The following is a 14,959-nucleotide window of genomic DNA, read 5'->3' on the forward strand; positions in this document are numbered from 1 at the left end:
AAGTGTGAGACTGGCTCATGAGCTAGGCGGGTTTGGAGTACCAAACATCTTTCCCTCTTGTACTCTAACACTGGATCAAATGCGTAGGTCTCTGCAGGGGGTTCAAGTTGGTTCCTTGACCTAAATCAAGTAGCTACTCTTAATCCTTCGCTTATCAAGCCCACTAGGATGGTGCACTAGTACGTTAATTTTTAATAAAATATCAACTAAAAATAGAAAATCATATAATGCAAGAGTAAAGAAAAAGAAAGCTCAACATAAGTTACTCTTGTGCTTAGGCTTATCAACTGAACATAAGGGCTTTGCCCCAAATGTGTGTGCTTCCAACAAACATTTTGCAAAAGATTCTCAGCTTTTGGTTGGATCCAGTACCGCACAATGTAAAGAACCCCCACCCCATGTGTTAAGGTCCCCATTGATTTTGTTTGATGCTTGAGTGCTTGTCTTTGCTGTTGTTTATTTCTTTCCCACTTTGCTTTTAAAATTCTTTCTTCACTTCCATTCAGTTCTCATTAGGTAACCTTATATTATAAAGGGGGTACCAAAACCCATGTGATCTGGTGCATGCTTGGCCAAAATGCGGGCGAAACTTAATCTATGGTGGGGCTGGTTTTGGGGCAACAAACAACAATAGGAACTATGTCCAACTGCACGTTACCCCCTCGTGGGTATATCGTAATCATCCTTGGTACGATAGTTAACAACTGACAAGTCCCAGATAGTTCGTGAATGATGATTTTTGGTACAACAAAAAGATAAACATTTTATGCTCTTTTAAATTCCCTCATGGGTGTTCCTTTCCATCCAAAAAATATATGATTGTAAATTTGTACGCATATATTTTGTCATTCACCGATCAAGTGTGTCAGAACTCAGGAGTATAGTGTATACCACTTTTCCTTCATGGCTCTTCATTATCAGAAAGTGGGGACCGAAAATTATGACAATGCTTTAGTTTCTTATGTATATAAATAAAACGCTTAATGGATAATGGAGGAGGAACACAATAAGTATGAGTGTTTATCATTCCAAAGCGCATGGCCTTTTTATATTGGGAAGAGACATTTGATGTTTTCTTTCCCGCAGAGTAAGATGCAAAGGGTTAACACTTGGTTTTCTGGTTTGAATTCAGTTCTATATATGTCCTACAGGGAAGTAGCTAGGCAACAGTCTCTCGCTATATAGCCCGCAAATAAAGTTATACATAAAGATTTGTATATCTTATGCATAAACTCCACAGAACTTGAAGCATGGCATACACACTTACATTCACCATTTTTTCATGGTAGAAAGGTAAAAGATATGTAAATGCTAAGTTAGCTTAGAGGCCTACTAGGAAATCAAATTATCTTTGTTATCAAGTTGCATAATTAATAAATAAATGTTGAATTATTTTGTGTAATTGATTATACATTAGATTGCAAGAATTTTTGTGGTTTATTTTTATGTATTCCTAACCCTACTATTTGGACTCGAAATAGTAATAATAATAATAACTCTTTGCATTCACGACAAAAGTCCCATAGGCTGGTCAACATTAAGGGAATATAAGTCGATTATGTATAATAATATGATCCCTAATATCCAAAATTAATTAAAAATAACATCTCTCTCTCTCTCTCTCTCTCTCTCTCTCTCATTTTTAAAATGTTTAAAACACAAATAACATGAAGCCTATTATTCTCGCACAAAGCAACTCCAAGAGCATGTTGGCTAGTGAAAGTACTATTAGGTTAATCATGTAGATCCTTTTTTTTTTGGGGGGGTAAACAATCATGTAGATCTCATCTCCTATCATACATACATACATAAATAATCTAATAATGATAAGTGTACTATAATTAGAATTTACATTTTTATTGCTATGAGAAGATTGCTAGCATGTGTTAGATACCTCCTAATCCAACCACTCACATGCTCCGCCACAGGATTATATGGAAAATTAACTGGGGCACCTAATTAAGCACTACTTTCTGGGACAGTAAGTCAAGAGTCAAGTCTGAAAACACGGAAGCTGCTAATTTTTGACTAAATTTGTAGTATGAACTTTTTGACTGCAACTTCTATCCCTAAATTATGATCTGGCCAGTGACTGTGTGTGTCTATATTCATATAATCGGTGAAGACTGATACATATATATGATTGGATTATAATAAATGACTTAAAGAATTTTACACTTCACATGAATGTCGTTACTTTTTCATTATGAATGATTTGAAGAATCTTAGGAACTATATTACTTTCCAAAAAAGAAAAACAATGCAAATCAAATCTTAGGAGCTACGAATCCAGGGTGTTTTGATCAAACCCTGCATGTAGTCAACCTGATATCTTTTCGGTCTCCTCCTTTAGATAATGCTATTACTACAAAAATACGGAGTTACTATTACTTTTTCCCCTCTAATAATTGGGAGAATAAAATTTGAATCCTGAAAATTTTTAGTAAAAATACCAAAAAGTGTTTGTTGAGTAATAAGACTCTCTTTCTCTCTCACTCAAAGGGAGAGGAGGGTGCGAGAGGGGGCAATACTCCGCCAAAAACAAATTAACCTTATGATACCTTTATTTTATAACTTACCATCCCTATAGGAAGTCCCAACCCTGACTTTCTCCTCAAGCCTCTTGGTACTTTTCTCTCCAAATACCACACCCATGACATCTATCTTCCCAAAACTAAAGTGAATGATATTGATTATGTGGGATCCATATTAACAATAAAAAGGAGAGAAAAGAAAATTTATTTTGTCCAGCCATTTCTTAGCTAAATTTGTTTTATGTCTTTTAGCGTTTTTGTCATCAATTTGAATTTTGAATAACTCAGAAAGAGAGAAATTTTAGATGTTGTACCATTTTTTAAAAGCAAGATGCATGTTTCACAATATTCATTTTTAAGTAACCAAATTACATGTTTGAAATTTTTATATATAAATATGATGCTGTTGGTTTTTGTTTGACTTATTTTTTTACTAAGATTTTAATATGCTCTATCTTTAAAAAAAAAAGTTCGGGGACTTTAAAATTTGTTGAGTGGATGTTTTTTTGCAAATATAGGAATTTAGTTGGGCTAAAGATAGACACCAGTGGCTAAGGGTGTGTATGTGCTCACTTTGGATCAACCCACTCAAGGCCCAAATCATACTTGGGTGCTTTTGGGCAAGGCCCTCAATTTGGTTTTATTACAATCAAAAACACTTTCTTGCAATTATGAGTCAGTACAAGAGCATCTCTTCTACAAATAGAATTATCAGTTACCCAGCATTAAACAAAGGAAATGTCTAGTGGTAAACATCTCAAACAAGCTCATCAAAAAAAAATCTCAAACAAGCCTAACAGAGGCAAAACAATAATACAGAAATAATGACAGATACATTATCTTCCTCAATGGAAAAATAATAATACAGAAATAGTTGATCTTCCCATAATATTCACGAGACAAAAGAGGGAAAACTTAGTATGGTTGAAAGGAGAACATCTACTTTAAAATAATGTATATTATATTTATTTATTAGGATTCTTTTTAGTGAAGGCATTCAAAATCCAAATAATGTATATTATATTTATCTATTAGGGTTCTTTCTAACGGAGACATTCAAAATTATTTCTAATGTGGGGCTTAACAGTAGCAATTGCCGTCATTGTGAAGAGATAGTTGGGTATTTTCTTTTAATTTTCTAATAACCCCACTTTTAAACACTCTTAATTATTTATTTATTTATTTTTTGATGCAAAAAACACTCTTAATTTGTAACCCATATACAAAGCTACATGGAATTTAAGTACATAGTACATACATCTACTTGGAGGAAAATATTTTTTTGAGAAAAATCATTTAAATATATTATATAGTATGCTATGATGCTGTTATTGTTGAAATAATTTGGTGAAAGTGCAAAAAGAACCCCATAGTCTTAACGCTTTCCTTGAATAATTATTTTCTTAATTTCCTCACTACTATACTGGATTGTGATTATTAGTTTTTTACAATTATAAATTTTTGATAAATAAATTACACAATTGATTTATGGTTGAAAATGATAAGAAACAACATAATGAGGTAGCATACATTTTTTTTTTAAAATTTTTTTTATAACATATTTGTTTCCAATAAACTTCATTTTGTAGTTTTCAAAAGTATTTGGGCCATTTTAGAGGTTTGGGGGTATTTTGGTCATTTTTGAGACTTTCGGTGGATTTTTTTATTTTTATAAATTTTGGGGCTATTGGGCCATTCTAGAAGTTCTGGGGTATTTGGTCATTTTAGAGGTTTCAAGGTATTTTTGATAACTTTAGAAGTTTTGGGGGTATTTGGGTAATTTTAAAGGTTTTATGGGTATTTTTTTTGTTATTGTGTTGAGGTTTTAGAGGTATTTTGGTCATTTTTTAGATTTTAAAAGTATTTTGGACTTTCTAGCAATTTTCAAGGGTATTTTGGTCATTTTAGAGGTTTTGGGGGTGTTTTTAGTCATTTTGAGATTTCAATGATATTTTACTCATGTTCGGTGGATTTAGGGTATTTTTGGTAATTTCAAAGGTTTCGTTCATGAGTATTTTAGTCATTTCATAGGTTTCAAATGTATTTTTGAGGTTTTAAGGGTACTTTGGTCATTTTTGGTCTTCTAAGAGTATTTTGTGGTTCAAGGGTAATTTTGGCATTTTAAGTGTTGAGTTTATTTACTTATTTTGAATCAATTTTTTATTATAATAATTTTAATTGTTTCTAAGAATGTTTATGAATTAAGTATAGGAACATTACATTCTTGAATTATGATGGAAATGTAATTAATGAACCAAACACTTTAATATTATATTGTTGTAATGTAATTCTATTGATCAAGATTACAATAATGTAACATTACAATACCAAGCGAACCAAATGCCCCTGACTGTGGTCCACGTTTATCTCATGGTTGCAAGCTGATGAGGTTGATCCATTCTGCAAAATGAAGGAAATCAAAATGTGAGAATTTTCATTGTGCATTGGACACATAACTGTCAATTTATGGACTTCCAAAATGTAAAGTAGTGGGGTTCAGCCCCAGATAGGCGGCCCAAAGCATAGAAATCTAGTTACGTGGGCCAATAAGACTGTTTTGGGGTAGTCTTAGAAAATCAGTAACAAACTCGATTAAAAAAAAAAAAACCAGTAGACTTTTGACCTACTTGCGGTTGTTTTTATTTTGACCGTTTAATTTTTGAAATTTTCATTTTGAAATATTATGTTTGCTTTTGTTTTCATATTAACCATATTATTCATTTTCTTTAATTATATGGTGACATATGACATTATATAAAGTATGCGTCTAGATCCTCTGTCTTATTTTTCTTGTTCTACTAATAAAAATTTGCTACATCCGCCTAATTAATTAAACTCTAATATTATGCTTTTATTATTTGTTATCTAAAATAAATAACTAAATAAAATAAAGCAAACAAATGACTAAGGTCAAGACATCCCAACAACTGGTTCACCACCAGCACCTTCGCCGGAGATCGATGGACTATGAAAATATTTTGAAGTGAGAAAATGTGTCGAAAGTCAAAACATTTTTGTAATAATAATAATAATTCTAATGCCAAAAATATCTCTTACCACACATGCATGGACATCATCACAACCACACAACAATTCTCCGTTGAGAGTGTCCAAAGCTTGAAATGCTCCACCTCCATTGCTTCTCTGCATTAAATTAGGAAAAAAAAAACTAAATATTAATAAACCCAAATATGATTTGAGATTTTTCTCCCTTTTGTAATCAAAGATTAACTAGACAAACTCAAAGTGATCGATGGTATTTGGTAGTACTTGGCTCTCTGAGAAGCCATTACTTTAACTGATTAACTTCAAGAACTTTGATGGTGTTAGAGGTATTGGGTTTATGTGTATAGGCGCAAGATGCTCAATTCTATTGGAAGCTCTAACAGATGGTAACACTCTTTCAACATGCGTGAAATTCACTAGTTTATCTTTTTGGGTTTGAGCGCATGATCTTCATCAATTGGGAAAGCTTCTTGATCTTGACGTGCTGAGAGATGGTATTAGTTTTATTATTTGGGAAAGTATTTGACGGATATGTTCTTATGAATATTACCAAAGGTTAATTTGCTCTCTGTCTGGATTCGGTTCAATCACATACACAAACTTTGTCCCCATGCAACTGTATACCATTTATAGATTTTGTTACCTGAGTTGAAACCTTGTTTTGCCACTTAATTACTACCATCACTAATGAAGATTAAGGATTCAATGTTGGAGGAAGAAACCATCCACATCTCGTTATGCTACTTTCTTAAACTAAAATGAAGAACTAATTTTTCTATTCCATACAACTCAGTATTTAATTTCAGAGCTTTTTTAGAAACTATTTTTGCTTTAGAAGTTTTATTCCTTTTCTTTTTCTACCTATGCATATGAAGCTTCAATTCGTTGGTAATACAAAGTTCACAAAAGAGAATGAAACAAGGGAGGAAAATTGACACACCTTGTAAAAATTAACAGCAACAAAGTTAGCCCACCGGTTGCCAGCGGCACCAAAACAAGTATGGAGCATGTTAATCAGATTCGCTGAGTTATGTTCACAAGCAATTTGCTTGAAGGGAATAGTTGGGAAATAATTCACCAAAACTAAAGACTTGGTTCTGTCATCTAGCGGTGATGATTCTGTCCTATTGGGACAATTTCCTGCATGCATTCCACCATCACCATCTGCAAATTTTCGATTTGAAAAAAGAATAAAAAAATGGGAAGAAAAGAAAAGATACATTCATTAGTATAGGAAATTTAGGACTTGGGTCTTATCCAATCAATTAATGAGTCTTTTTTATTTTTAATAATTTAGTAGTTATAACTATAGGAGAGGGAGATTTGAACTATGTTCTTATAAAGGAAACATATAATGCCTATTGAGATAACATTATCTACAGATAAAATTTAGGCATTTGATGATCATCAATCACTAAAGCAATATGATAGACGGTAGGAATTCTCATGTAATCCAAATACAATAGTATAATTATATGTTATCTTGTAAACAAACTTTTATCTAAATAGGAACGTACGTTTGAATATATAAATATAAAAATAGCTGCTTTTGAAATATTTTCAAGGAAGCAAACCAAAACACAAGCTCTTACTATTTTCTCATTAATGCCATTAAAATATACTAGTCTGAGCGAACATTATAACCATTTAAAAGTGAAATCCATTTTTATTGTGGACTCTATATTAATATTAATAATAGACAACAGCTAGTGCATTGAAAGATCCAGTAATTGAAGAGTATCTATAACCTCAAAGGCTGAAAGTTACATAATGATACAAGAAAAAAAATTTAGATTGAAAATATGTATTAATGAACGCTTCTTACACTGATTCTCAACCATGTAATTCCACTGGTAAGCAATGCCTTCACTTTCTTCCTTGGACCTAATTGAAGTGAATACAAGTAGCCTTTGGTTGTTGGCAACCATGTCACTTACTAATGGCCAATCTTGACCATTTTTTGGCATGTTTTCCAAAGGAAACCAATATTTTATTAACCCGGAATCGGTGAAGACCTTTGTCAATCCATTAGGGGCTTGAACATAGTCTTCTAAGATCACTGTGACAATTTCTGTTGGATTTGCTGATAAGAAGGCTTCTATTTCCTTCAGAGTGTCTATAGCTGGTTCCTATTATGCATAAAATTTAAGGCAATTTATGTCTCTATAATTATTTTTCCTCTAATGCATAATCTATCTTATGTTTGGATGAGGGAGAAAATTAAGAGTAGAAAGGAATAAGGATGGCAATGGGGTGGGGCGGGGCGAAAGACATGGTTTTGTCTTGCCTCATCCCATCCTCGTCCCGCCTCGCATCGCATGATGGGGAAAACTTTCTCACCCTATTCCCGCCCTTTGGGGCCCTGCGAAGCCCCGCCTCACCCTGTAAAACTCTACTTTTTGTTAATTTGCCCTGCAACTAGTACAATTTTTATAATAAAACCTATTTCATTAATAAAAATATACTTGAAATTATAATTAAATTTATCACATCAAACAAATCAATTTTTAGAAAAATTTGAATAGTATATCCAAATATTTAACAAGACAACTACAAAAAATAATAATAATAATAATAATAATAATATTGGGCAAAATAAAATTAAGGCAGAGAACCACATTTGGTAGAATAAAATAAGCTAATATTGACATATTTGTTTAAATAGTAGGGTTTTAGGATATGAAAAATTTACAATTATAACTCCTTAGCAACACGGGGCAGGGTGAGGACGGGGAGGGGCAGGGCGAGGTGGATCTAAGAAGTCTAAACCCATCCCTGCCTCACCCCGTGGTGTGGGCTAAAATTTGCCCCATCCCCACCCCACTACTTTTGTGGGGTGGGGAAAACCTGTGCGGGCGAAACGGGGAGAGGTGGGTTAAGCGAGATGAGGCAAAATTGCCATCTCTACAAAGGAAGGTTACTAATGTTTAGTATATTCCGACTACTTTCTCTTCATTCCAAACAGAACCTTAAAAAGTTAGTTTAGTAGGGACAAAGTGCACATACAAATGCAGTAATGTCATAGCATTTTCCTCCATAAGAATGACACAACCATACATCTCCTTGAAAATCATACGTATCTAGCATCAAGCTGCGGACTCCATTCTGCAAATAAAGAATGCTAGTTTGGCAGTCCAAAAGTTGAATCAATCCAAAAGAAATTTAAATTAAATTAAAAAAAAAAGGAAGATTTGAATAAATTATCATTCATTTAAAAAATGTAAAAGAAAAGACTTATAAATTAAAAGAACTTACATTTAGCTGTTGAGTGATGTCGTCTTCTTGATTTGTAAAGGTAATTCGAGGAACACCTGTGTGAGATGGTTCTCCCTCAATAGCATAGGCATTGTGGGTTGTCAAGAATGCATATTTATTGAAAGGAAGTGTATTATTCTATTCAAGAGAAGGAAAATTACAAAAAAAATAATCAAATTAATAAGTCAGCAATTATTATTATTATTTTGAGAAATGGTTAGAAACTTAAATTTTTATTTAAAATGATACCTTAGAACATCCAACTTGATTGGAATTTAGAATTTAATAGCTTACAGAAAATATATATACATACATGATATATCTACATATACATGGGCCATGTTATAGTCCATAATTCAAAATGAAATGGGCCATGTTATGGTCATATATCCTTAACCAGCCAACGGCCCACTGGGCCGAATACAATTTCTTACCAATTCCCAATATTCGCCAAATAATTGGGTCAGGAATCATGATTACGTGGCCATGATAAATTTTAATGGCTATAACCTCAACAGCCGTCCAAAAGTCATATTCTTTTTTTTTTTTTTTTTGGATGAGGTCCAAAAGCCATATTCAATGATCGATAAAATACATAATCAAGAAAAGAAAAAGAAAAACTAAAACAAGTAACAAAGAAAATAATAATTTGATATTGACAGAGACTTTTATCCTAGAAAGGCACATTTTTTCTTCACGAAATTGGAAGGATAAGTATTTGAGAGCTTATTACATAATATATATAGGAGCATCAACCTTAGCTTAATATATATAATATATATATATATATATTTTTTTTTTTAAAAACTAAAAATTGGATGTGTGTGCAGTTTGAGAGAGAGGGAATTATAATACCAGGAGCTTGAATTGGTTTGTAGTGGTTGATCTAACACATCTACTGCCTGAAAATTCTAGAGGGCAAGAGAAACAATAGAGCCCAGCTTGGCAATTTCCATCGGATGAGCATGGGTCAAGTAGCTACACATGGAAACGAGTGAAGAACTTAGAGCTAAAACCATAAGATTTTTATTATACAAAAGTAGTCTAAAAATTGAAAGGAGACACAAACCTTGCAGTCTCCATTGGAGCAAGCTTTAGCAACACTAAAGAATAGAGAAGCAGTGATCAAAACCAAACTTGCTCGGAGATCCATTTGGCAAAGGTGTGGCGAAGTCCAAGAATGATACACAGAGAATCCAATGGGTGTATGCATAAGATGGTTTTCCTCGACAACTAGCAAAATAGTAATATGATATGCCTCAGTTTCGTCTGAGAAATCAAAGGAAATTTAATAGAACTTTCATGAGGAATAGAAAGGTACGTATATAGAATATGCTCAGAAGCAACAAAAATGGGAACCTTGGGTTGGCTATCCACACAAGGCAATTAGACAATTACGTTTTGAGTAAATATCAGTTACAAGTAAAGTTGGGAATGACAGCACACTGATTTACGGTAGCAAAAGGAAAGTGTGTTAGTAGCAAGTACACCTGAGAGTCTGAGACTCATTTTTCAATTATAGCTTCCCATTTATTTGTGAAAAGAAAAAAATTATGGAAATAATTGTAGAATAATGAAAAAGGATTTTATGCAATCTAGGTTGCAGGGGTTAGCAGTATATTATAATTATTTAAAAAAAAAAAGGTTGCAGGACTTTTTATGCTACCCACTACATGCCGGTTAAAAAAACTATTTACATTTACTCATCATACTCATATAACTTTTTTTTTTGGTAACAGTTACTTAACATTTTTAATGACTTATTCTACTTACTTAAATAATACTTGTGAATGGTTTTTTTAACCACCATGTGTGAGTTGCATAAAATTTTTTCCAATCCAGGTTATATAAAAACCTTGCTCATAAATAAGGGTAATTACATAATACTTCCGGAGTACAATAAATGCATATTTTTCCCTCTCACATAATTGTAGGTTTCATTAATTAAATTCATGGTAGGACTCACAATTTATGTGAAAGGTGGAGTACGAATTTATGGTACTCTCGGAGAACAATAATTTTCTCATATATAATAGCACACGGTAACTCAATATCAAAATATATCCTATTGCCAAAAATTGGGTCTTATAAGTTGTAATTGTGTTAAATTTTAGAAGCCGAAAACCTTGTAACTCAATTGGCACTTCCTAATACTTCCCACAAGATTGATTAGAGTTCAAATCCCCTTACCCCCATTGTTGTAACTATCATTTATCCATATTTATATAGATGGATGATTTAATTTAACTATAATTCTATTACCTAATTTCCTCCCACAAAAATATCTATTAATTAAGAAAGAAATTAAAAATTGGACAAAGTTTGGCTATGATCTTGGTTGTAGCCAATGTTTACAACTATAACAACTTCACTCAATAACTTTGTATTAGATATGAATTTTTACAAATCCACCTTTAATGCTTATATTTTTTTTTTTCTTATATCTTCTATGCATACAAAATTTTTAGAAGATCAAAGATCAATAATTATGTCATCAATTAAATAATTATGTTTCAAGTTTTTATAATCTAAAATTATGCATAAAAATTAATTTTATGGATTGAGTAGTAAATAACATCCAATTGACATAAAATTTGACATGTGTGATAAGAAAATTGTTATTTTTTTAATATAAAATTCATGTTGCATGTTTTGTTAAACACTTATTGTTATTTTAGTTAAAGAAATTGAAAAATATATTTTTGTCTCTATCAACTGAAAATTGGATGCATGTTGTATGTATTGTTAAAAAATTTATTGTTACTTTATTTAAAGAAATTGATAAGAACAAATAAGTTGTTATCTCTATCAACTAAACCTTAGATGCATGTTGCATGTTTTGTTAAAATACTTATTGTTACTTTATTTAAAGAAATTGATAAGAAAAAAATAAGTTGTTGTCTCTATTAACTAAAACTTAGATGTATGTTGCATGTTTTGTTAAAACACTGTGGGGGTACATAATCTATTTGTCCGCTTTAGAGGGCAGGCTTAGGAATGCTTAAGGTGCAACGTCCGCAAGCTTCTATCCCCTGCATGACTTTGTCCTCTTTGCGAGTGTGGAAGGCATGCTTAGGCACTTTGTGCTTTGCAACTTCCGTCCCACATTGCTTAGAGGACATAATTACAATTCCTAAGACTGAGCAGGTATTGATGCAAGTCTATGGCACCACAAATTTGGTCACATGAGTGAGAAAGGGATGAAGATGCTACTGTCAAAAGGGAAACTACCAAAACTGAAGTTTATTAGTTTTGACATGTGTGAAAGCTGCATCTTAGGAAAGCAGAAAATGGTGAGCTTCTTGAAAACTAGTAGGACAACAAAGGCTGAAAAATTGGAGTTAGTACGCACTAATTTATGGGGGCCTTCTCCGGTTGTATTCCTTGGAGGTTTAAGGTATTACATCACTTTCATTGATGACTCAAACGGAAAAGTATGAGTTTATTTTTTGAAAAATAAATCTGATGTATTTGAGACTTTTAAGAAGTGGAAGGCTATGGTTGAGACAAAAATAGATTTGAAAGTAAATTGTCTGAGGTTAGACAATGGTGGAGAGTACATAGATGGAAGGTAAAATGAGTATTGTGTTGCACACGAAATTAGGATGGAGAAGGCCATTCTTGGGACACCACAACAAAATGGTTTAGCTGAGCACATGAATAGAACTCTCAATGAGCGTGCTAGGAGTATGAGGTTACATGCTGAATTACCAAAAACTTTCTAGGCTGATGTTGTTAGTACTATAACTTACTTGATAAACCGAGGACCATCAGTTCCCATGGAGTTCAAAATTCTTAAAGAGGTTTGGAGCGGTAAAGAGGTAAAGTTTGCTCATAGTAAACTTGATGCAAAGTCTAAAATATGTTTTTTCATTGGCTATGGTGATGAGAAATTTGGCCACCAATTTTGGTATGAACAAAACTGAAAAATCATCAGAAGCAGAAATGTGATATTTAATGAACATGTTATATACAAGGACAAATCAACTACAGTGCCAGATGTTACAGAGATAGATCAAAAGAAATATAAGTTTGTCAACTTAGATGAATTGACTAAAAATATTGTCCAAAAAATGGGTGAGGAAGATAAGAAGAATGTAAATCCACAGGTAGATCAGAGTACATTTATAGTTGAAGTTCGTAGATCTTCCAGGATCACTAGACCTCTACATCGTTATTTATCTACTCTAAATTATCTCATTTTGACTAATGGTGGTGAGCCAAAGTGTTATGATGAAGCCTTGCAAGATGAAAATTCAAGCAAGTGGGAGTTAGCAATGAAAGATGAGATGGATTTTTTGTTGGGGAATCCCATTTGAAATCTCTCAGTTGTCTTCACTGGTTTCACTTGATCTTTCTTACAATGAGCTATAAATTGAAGCTCTAGTATGGAAAAGTGTCATTGGTAACCTAACTCAATTAAAGGAACTTATCTTGGATTCCATAAATATGTCATCAATTAGACCTAATTCATTGATGAATCTATCCTCCTCTTTGATAACTTAGTCTTTCTTACTGTGAGTTGCAAGGAAAACTTGAAAATAACATCGTTTGCCTTCCAAGTATACAAACCCTTGATCTACTGGTAATTGAAACCTTGAAGGTTCTCTTCTAAAGTCCAATTGGAGTTGTAGTTCCCTAGAGTTCTTAGCTCTCTCTGGGAGGATGTTTACAAGAGAATTCCTTAATTCTATTGGCAATTTGGAGTCCTTGAAGCATTTGGCTCTCCCTCATTGCAATTTTATAGGGTCAATTCTAGCATGACCCGGGAATCTTACAAAACTTACATATTTGGATCTGTCATCTAATAGTTTTAGTGGTGAGATTCTATTACCACTTTTAAATTTTAAGTATTTTTAACTGACGCATCAAACTAACAATTTTTTAATTATTGGTGAATAATTTTAACAGGTTTGTTGCCACCATTACTATTCAAATTGCCGAATCTCTCAAGCTTATTCCTTGACAGCAATCAACTTGTTGGTCATCTTCCTAATCACGTATGTGGTTTGAATCTAATTTCCCTCTTTTTAAGTTCAAATTTTAATTGGTGAGATTGGTGAATTCAATTCCAATTCATTACAAAACCTTGATTTAAGCTATAGTAAGCTACAGGGCTTTATACCTAGGTTAATATCTAGACTTGTGAACTTTACTAGCCTGTCTCTCTCACCTAATAACTTAAGTATTATGTTGGGGTCAGAAATGTTTTCAAAGCTCGAGAATCTCAAGTATCTTCATTTGTCAAATAACTTAGTTAGCATCAATAATAATGCCACCTATGCCCTGCCTAATCTTCAAAATTTGAACTTGTCTTACTCCAATATTAGTGAATTCCCAATTTCTTAAGACTGACAACAAATTTACAATACTTAGACCTTTCCAATAACTGAATTTATGGTCGAGTTCAAAGATGGTTGGAGGATGTGGGGATGAATTCATTATATTATGTTAATCTTCGTGACAACATGCTTCAATGACCATTTCCCACTCTAAATTTTTCTAGTTTGCACTATATGTTTTTCTCCAATAACAATTTAACAATAGAAATCCCTTCTTTAATTTGCGATGCAATTAACCTTCAAGTTCTAGACTTGTCTCATAACAACTTAAGTGGCATGATTCCTAAGTGTTTAGCAAACTCTACTGCCATCTCGATGTTGGATTTGTGAATGAATAGCCTTCATGGTAACATCCTTGCAATATTTGTTATCAGAAATAATTTTAGTAATTTTAACTTTAATGGCAATCAACTGGAAGGGCTATTGGCACCATCTTTGGCAAATCTTAGGGACTTGGAAGTTCCAAATCTGGGAAACAATAAGATAAATGGAGCCTCCCTTATTGGTTGGGAAGTCTTCAGAATTTGCAAGTTGTTGTCATAAGATCAAATATATTTCAAGGTTGTATAGGAAATCCTAAAACCAAATTTCATTTTCCAAGTTTGAGAATCATAGACATCTCTAACAATCAGTTTAATGGTCCTTTGCCAATATAGTATTTCGAATATTTGAAAGCAATAAATGTGAATGAATGTGAGGTTGCATTGAAATATATGGGAGAATATTATTATCATGATTTATTGAATATCATGATTAAAGGGTAGTCTATTGAGATTGAGATAGTCTTAACCGTCTTAACAAGCATTGATTTTCAAACAATAG

At 32.7% G+C, this 14,959-nt stretch overlaps 1 protein-coding gene across 4 annotated transcripts; it reads right to left on the bottom strand.

Annotated features, from left to right (window-relative positions):
* Positions 1-4,780: 4,780 nt before the first annotated feature.
* LOC112004761 (PI-PLC X domain-containing protein At5g67130) lies at positions 4,781-10,171 on the bottom strand. 4 transcript variants are annotated; one of them, XM_065775583.1, is made up of 9 exons: positions 9,865-10,171; positions 9,651-9,773; positions 8,796-8,933; positions 8,547-8,645; positions 7,881-7,922; positions 7,366-7,669; positions 6,481-6,704; positions 5,592-5,678; positions 4,781-4,934 (listed from the first exon to the last, which is right to left on the bottom strand). In XM_065775583.1, exons 1-9 carry the CDS (start codon positions 10,006-10,008, stop codon positions 4,854-4,856), a joined length of 1,242 nt encoding a protein of 413 aa, XP_065631655.1. In that variant the 5' UTR covers positions 10,009-10,171; the 3' UTR covers positions 4,781-4,853. The 4 variants fall into 4 exon arrangements, with proteins under 4 accessions (XP_065631655.1, XP_065631656.1, XP_023892762.2 ...); XM_065775584.1 differs by lacking the exon at positions 8,547-8,645; XM_024036994.2 differs by lacking the exon at positions 7,881-7,922 and having other exon boundaries at positions 9,865-10,169.
* Between the last annotated feature and the right edge of the window lie 4,788 nt (positions 10,172-14,959).

Source organism: Quercus suber, unplaced genomic scaffold (assembly GCF_002906115.3).
Source record: "Quercus suber isolate HL8 unplaced genomic scaffold, Cork oak 2.0 scaffold_115, whole genome shotgun sequence".
In the NCBI taxonomy this organism is placed as follows: Eukaryota; Viridiplantae; Streptophyta; class Magnoliopsida; order Fagales; family Fagaceae; genus Quercus; species Quercus suber.

Excerpts from the sequence above, each read along its gene's own strand:
- LOC112004761 (XM_065775583.1), bottom strand. The coding sequence starts at position 10,008 with ATGCATACACCCATTGGATTCTCTGTGTATCATTCTTGGACTTCGCCA. Across the intron at positions 7,670-7,880 it reads CCCCAAAGGGCGGGAATAGG|GAACCAGCTATAGACACTCT; the intron begins GTGAGAAAGTTT and ends TATGCATAATAG. Across the intron at positions 6,705-7,365 it reads TTACATGGTTGAGAATCAGT|ATGGTGATGGTGGAATGCAT; the intron begins GTAAGAAGCGTT and ends GAAAATTTGCAG.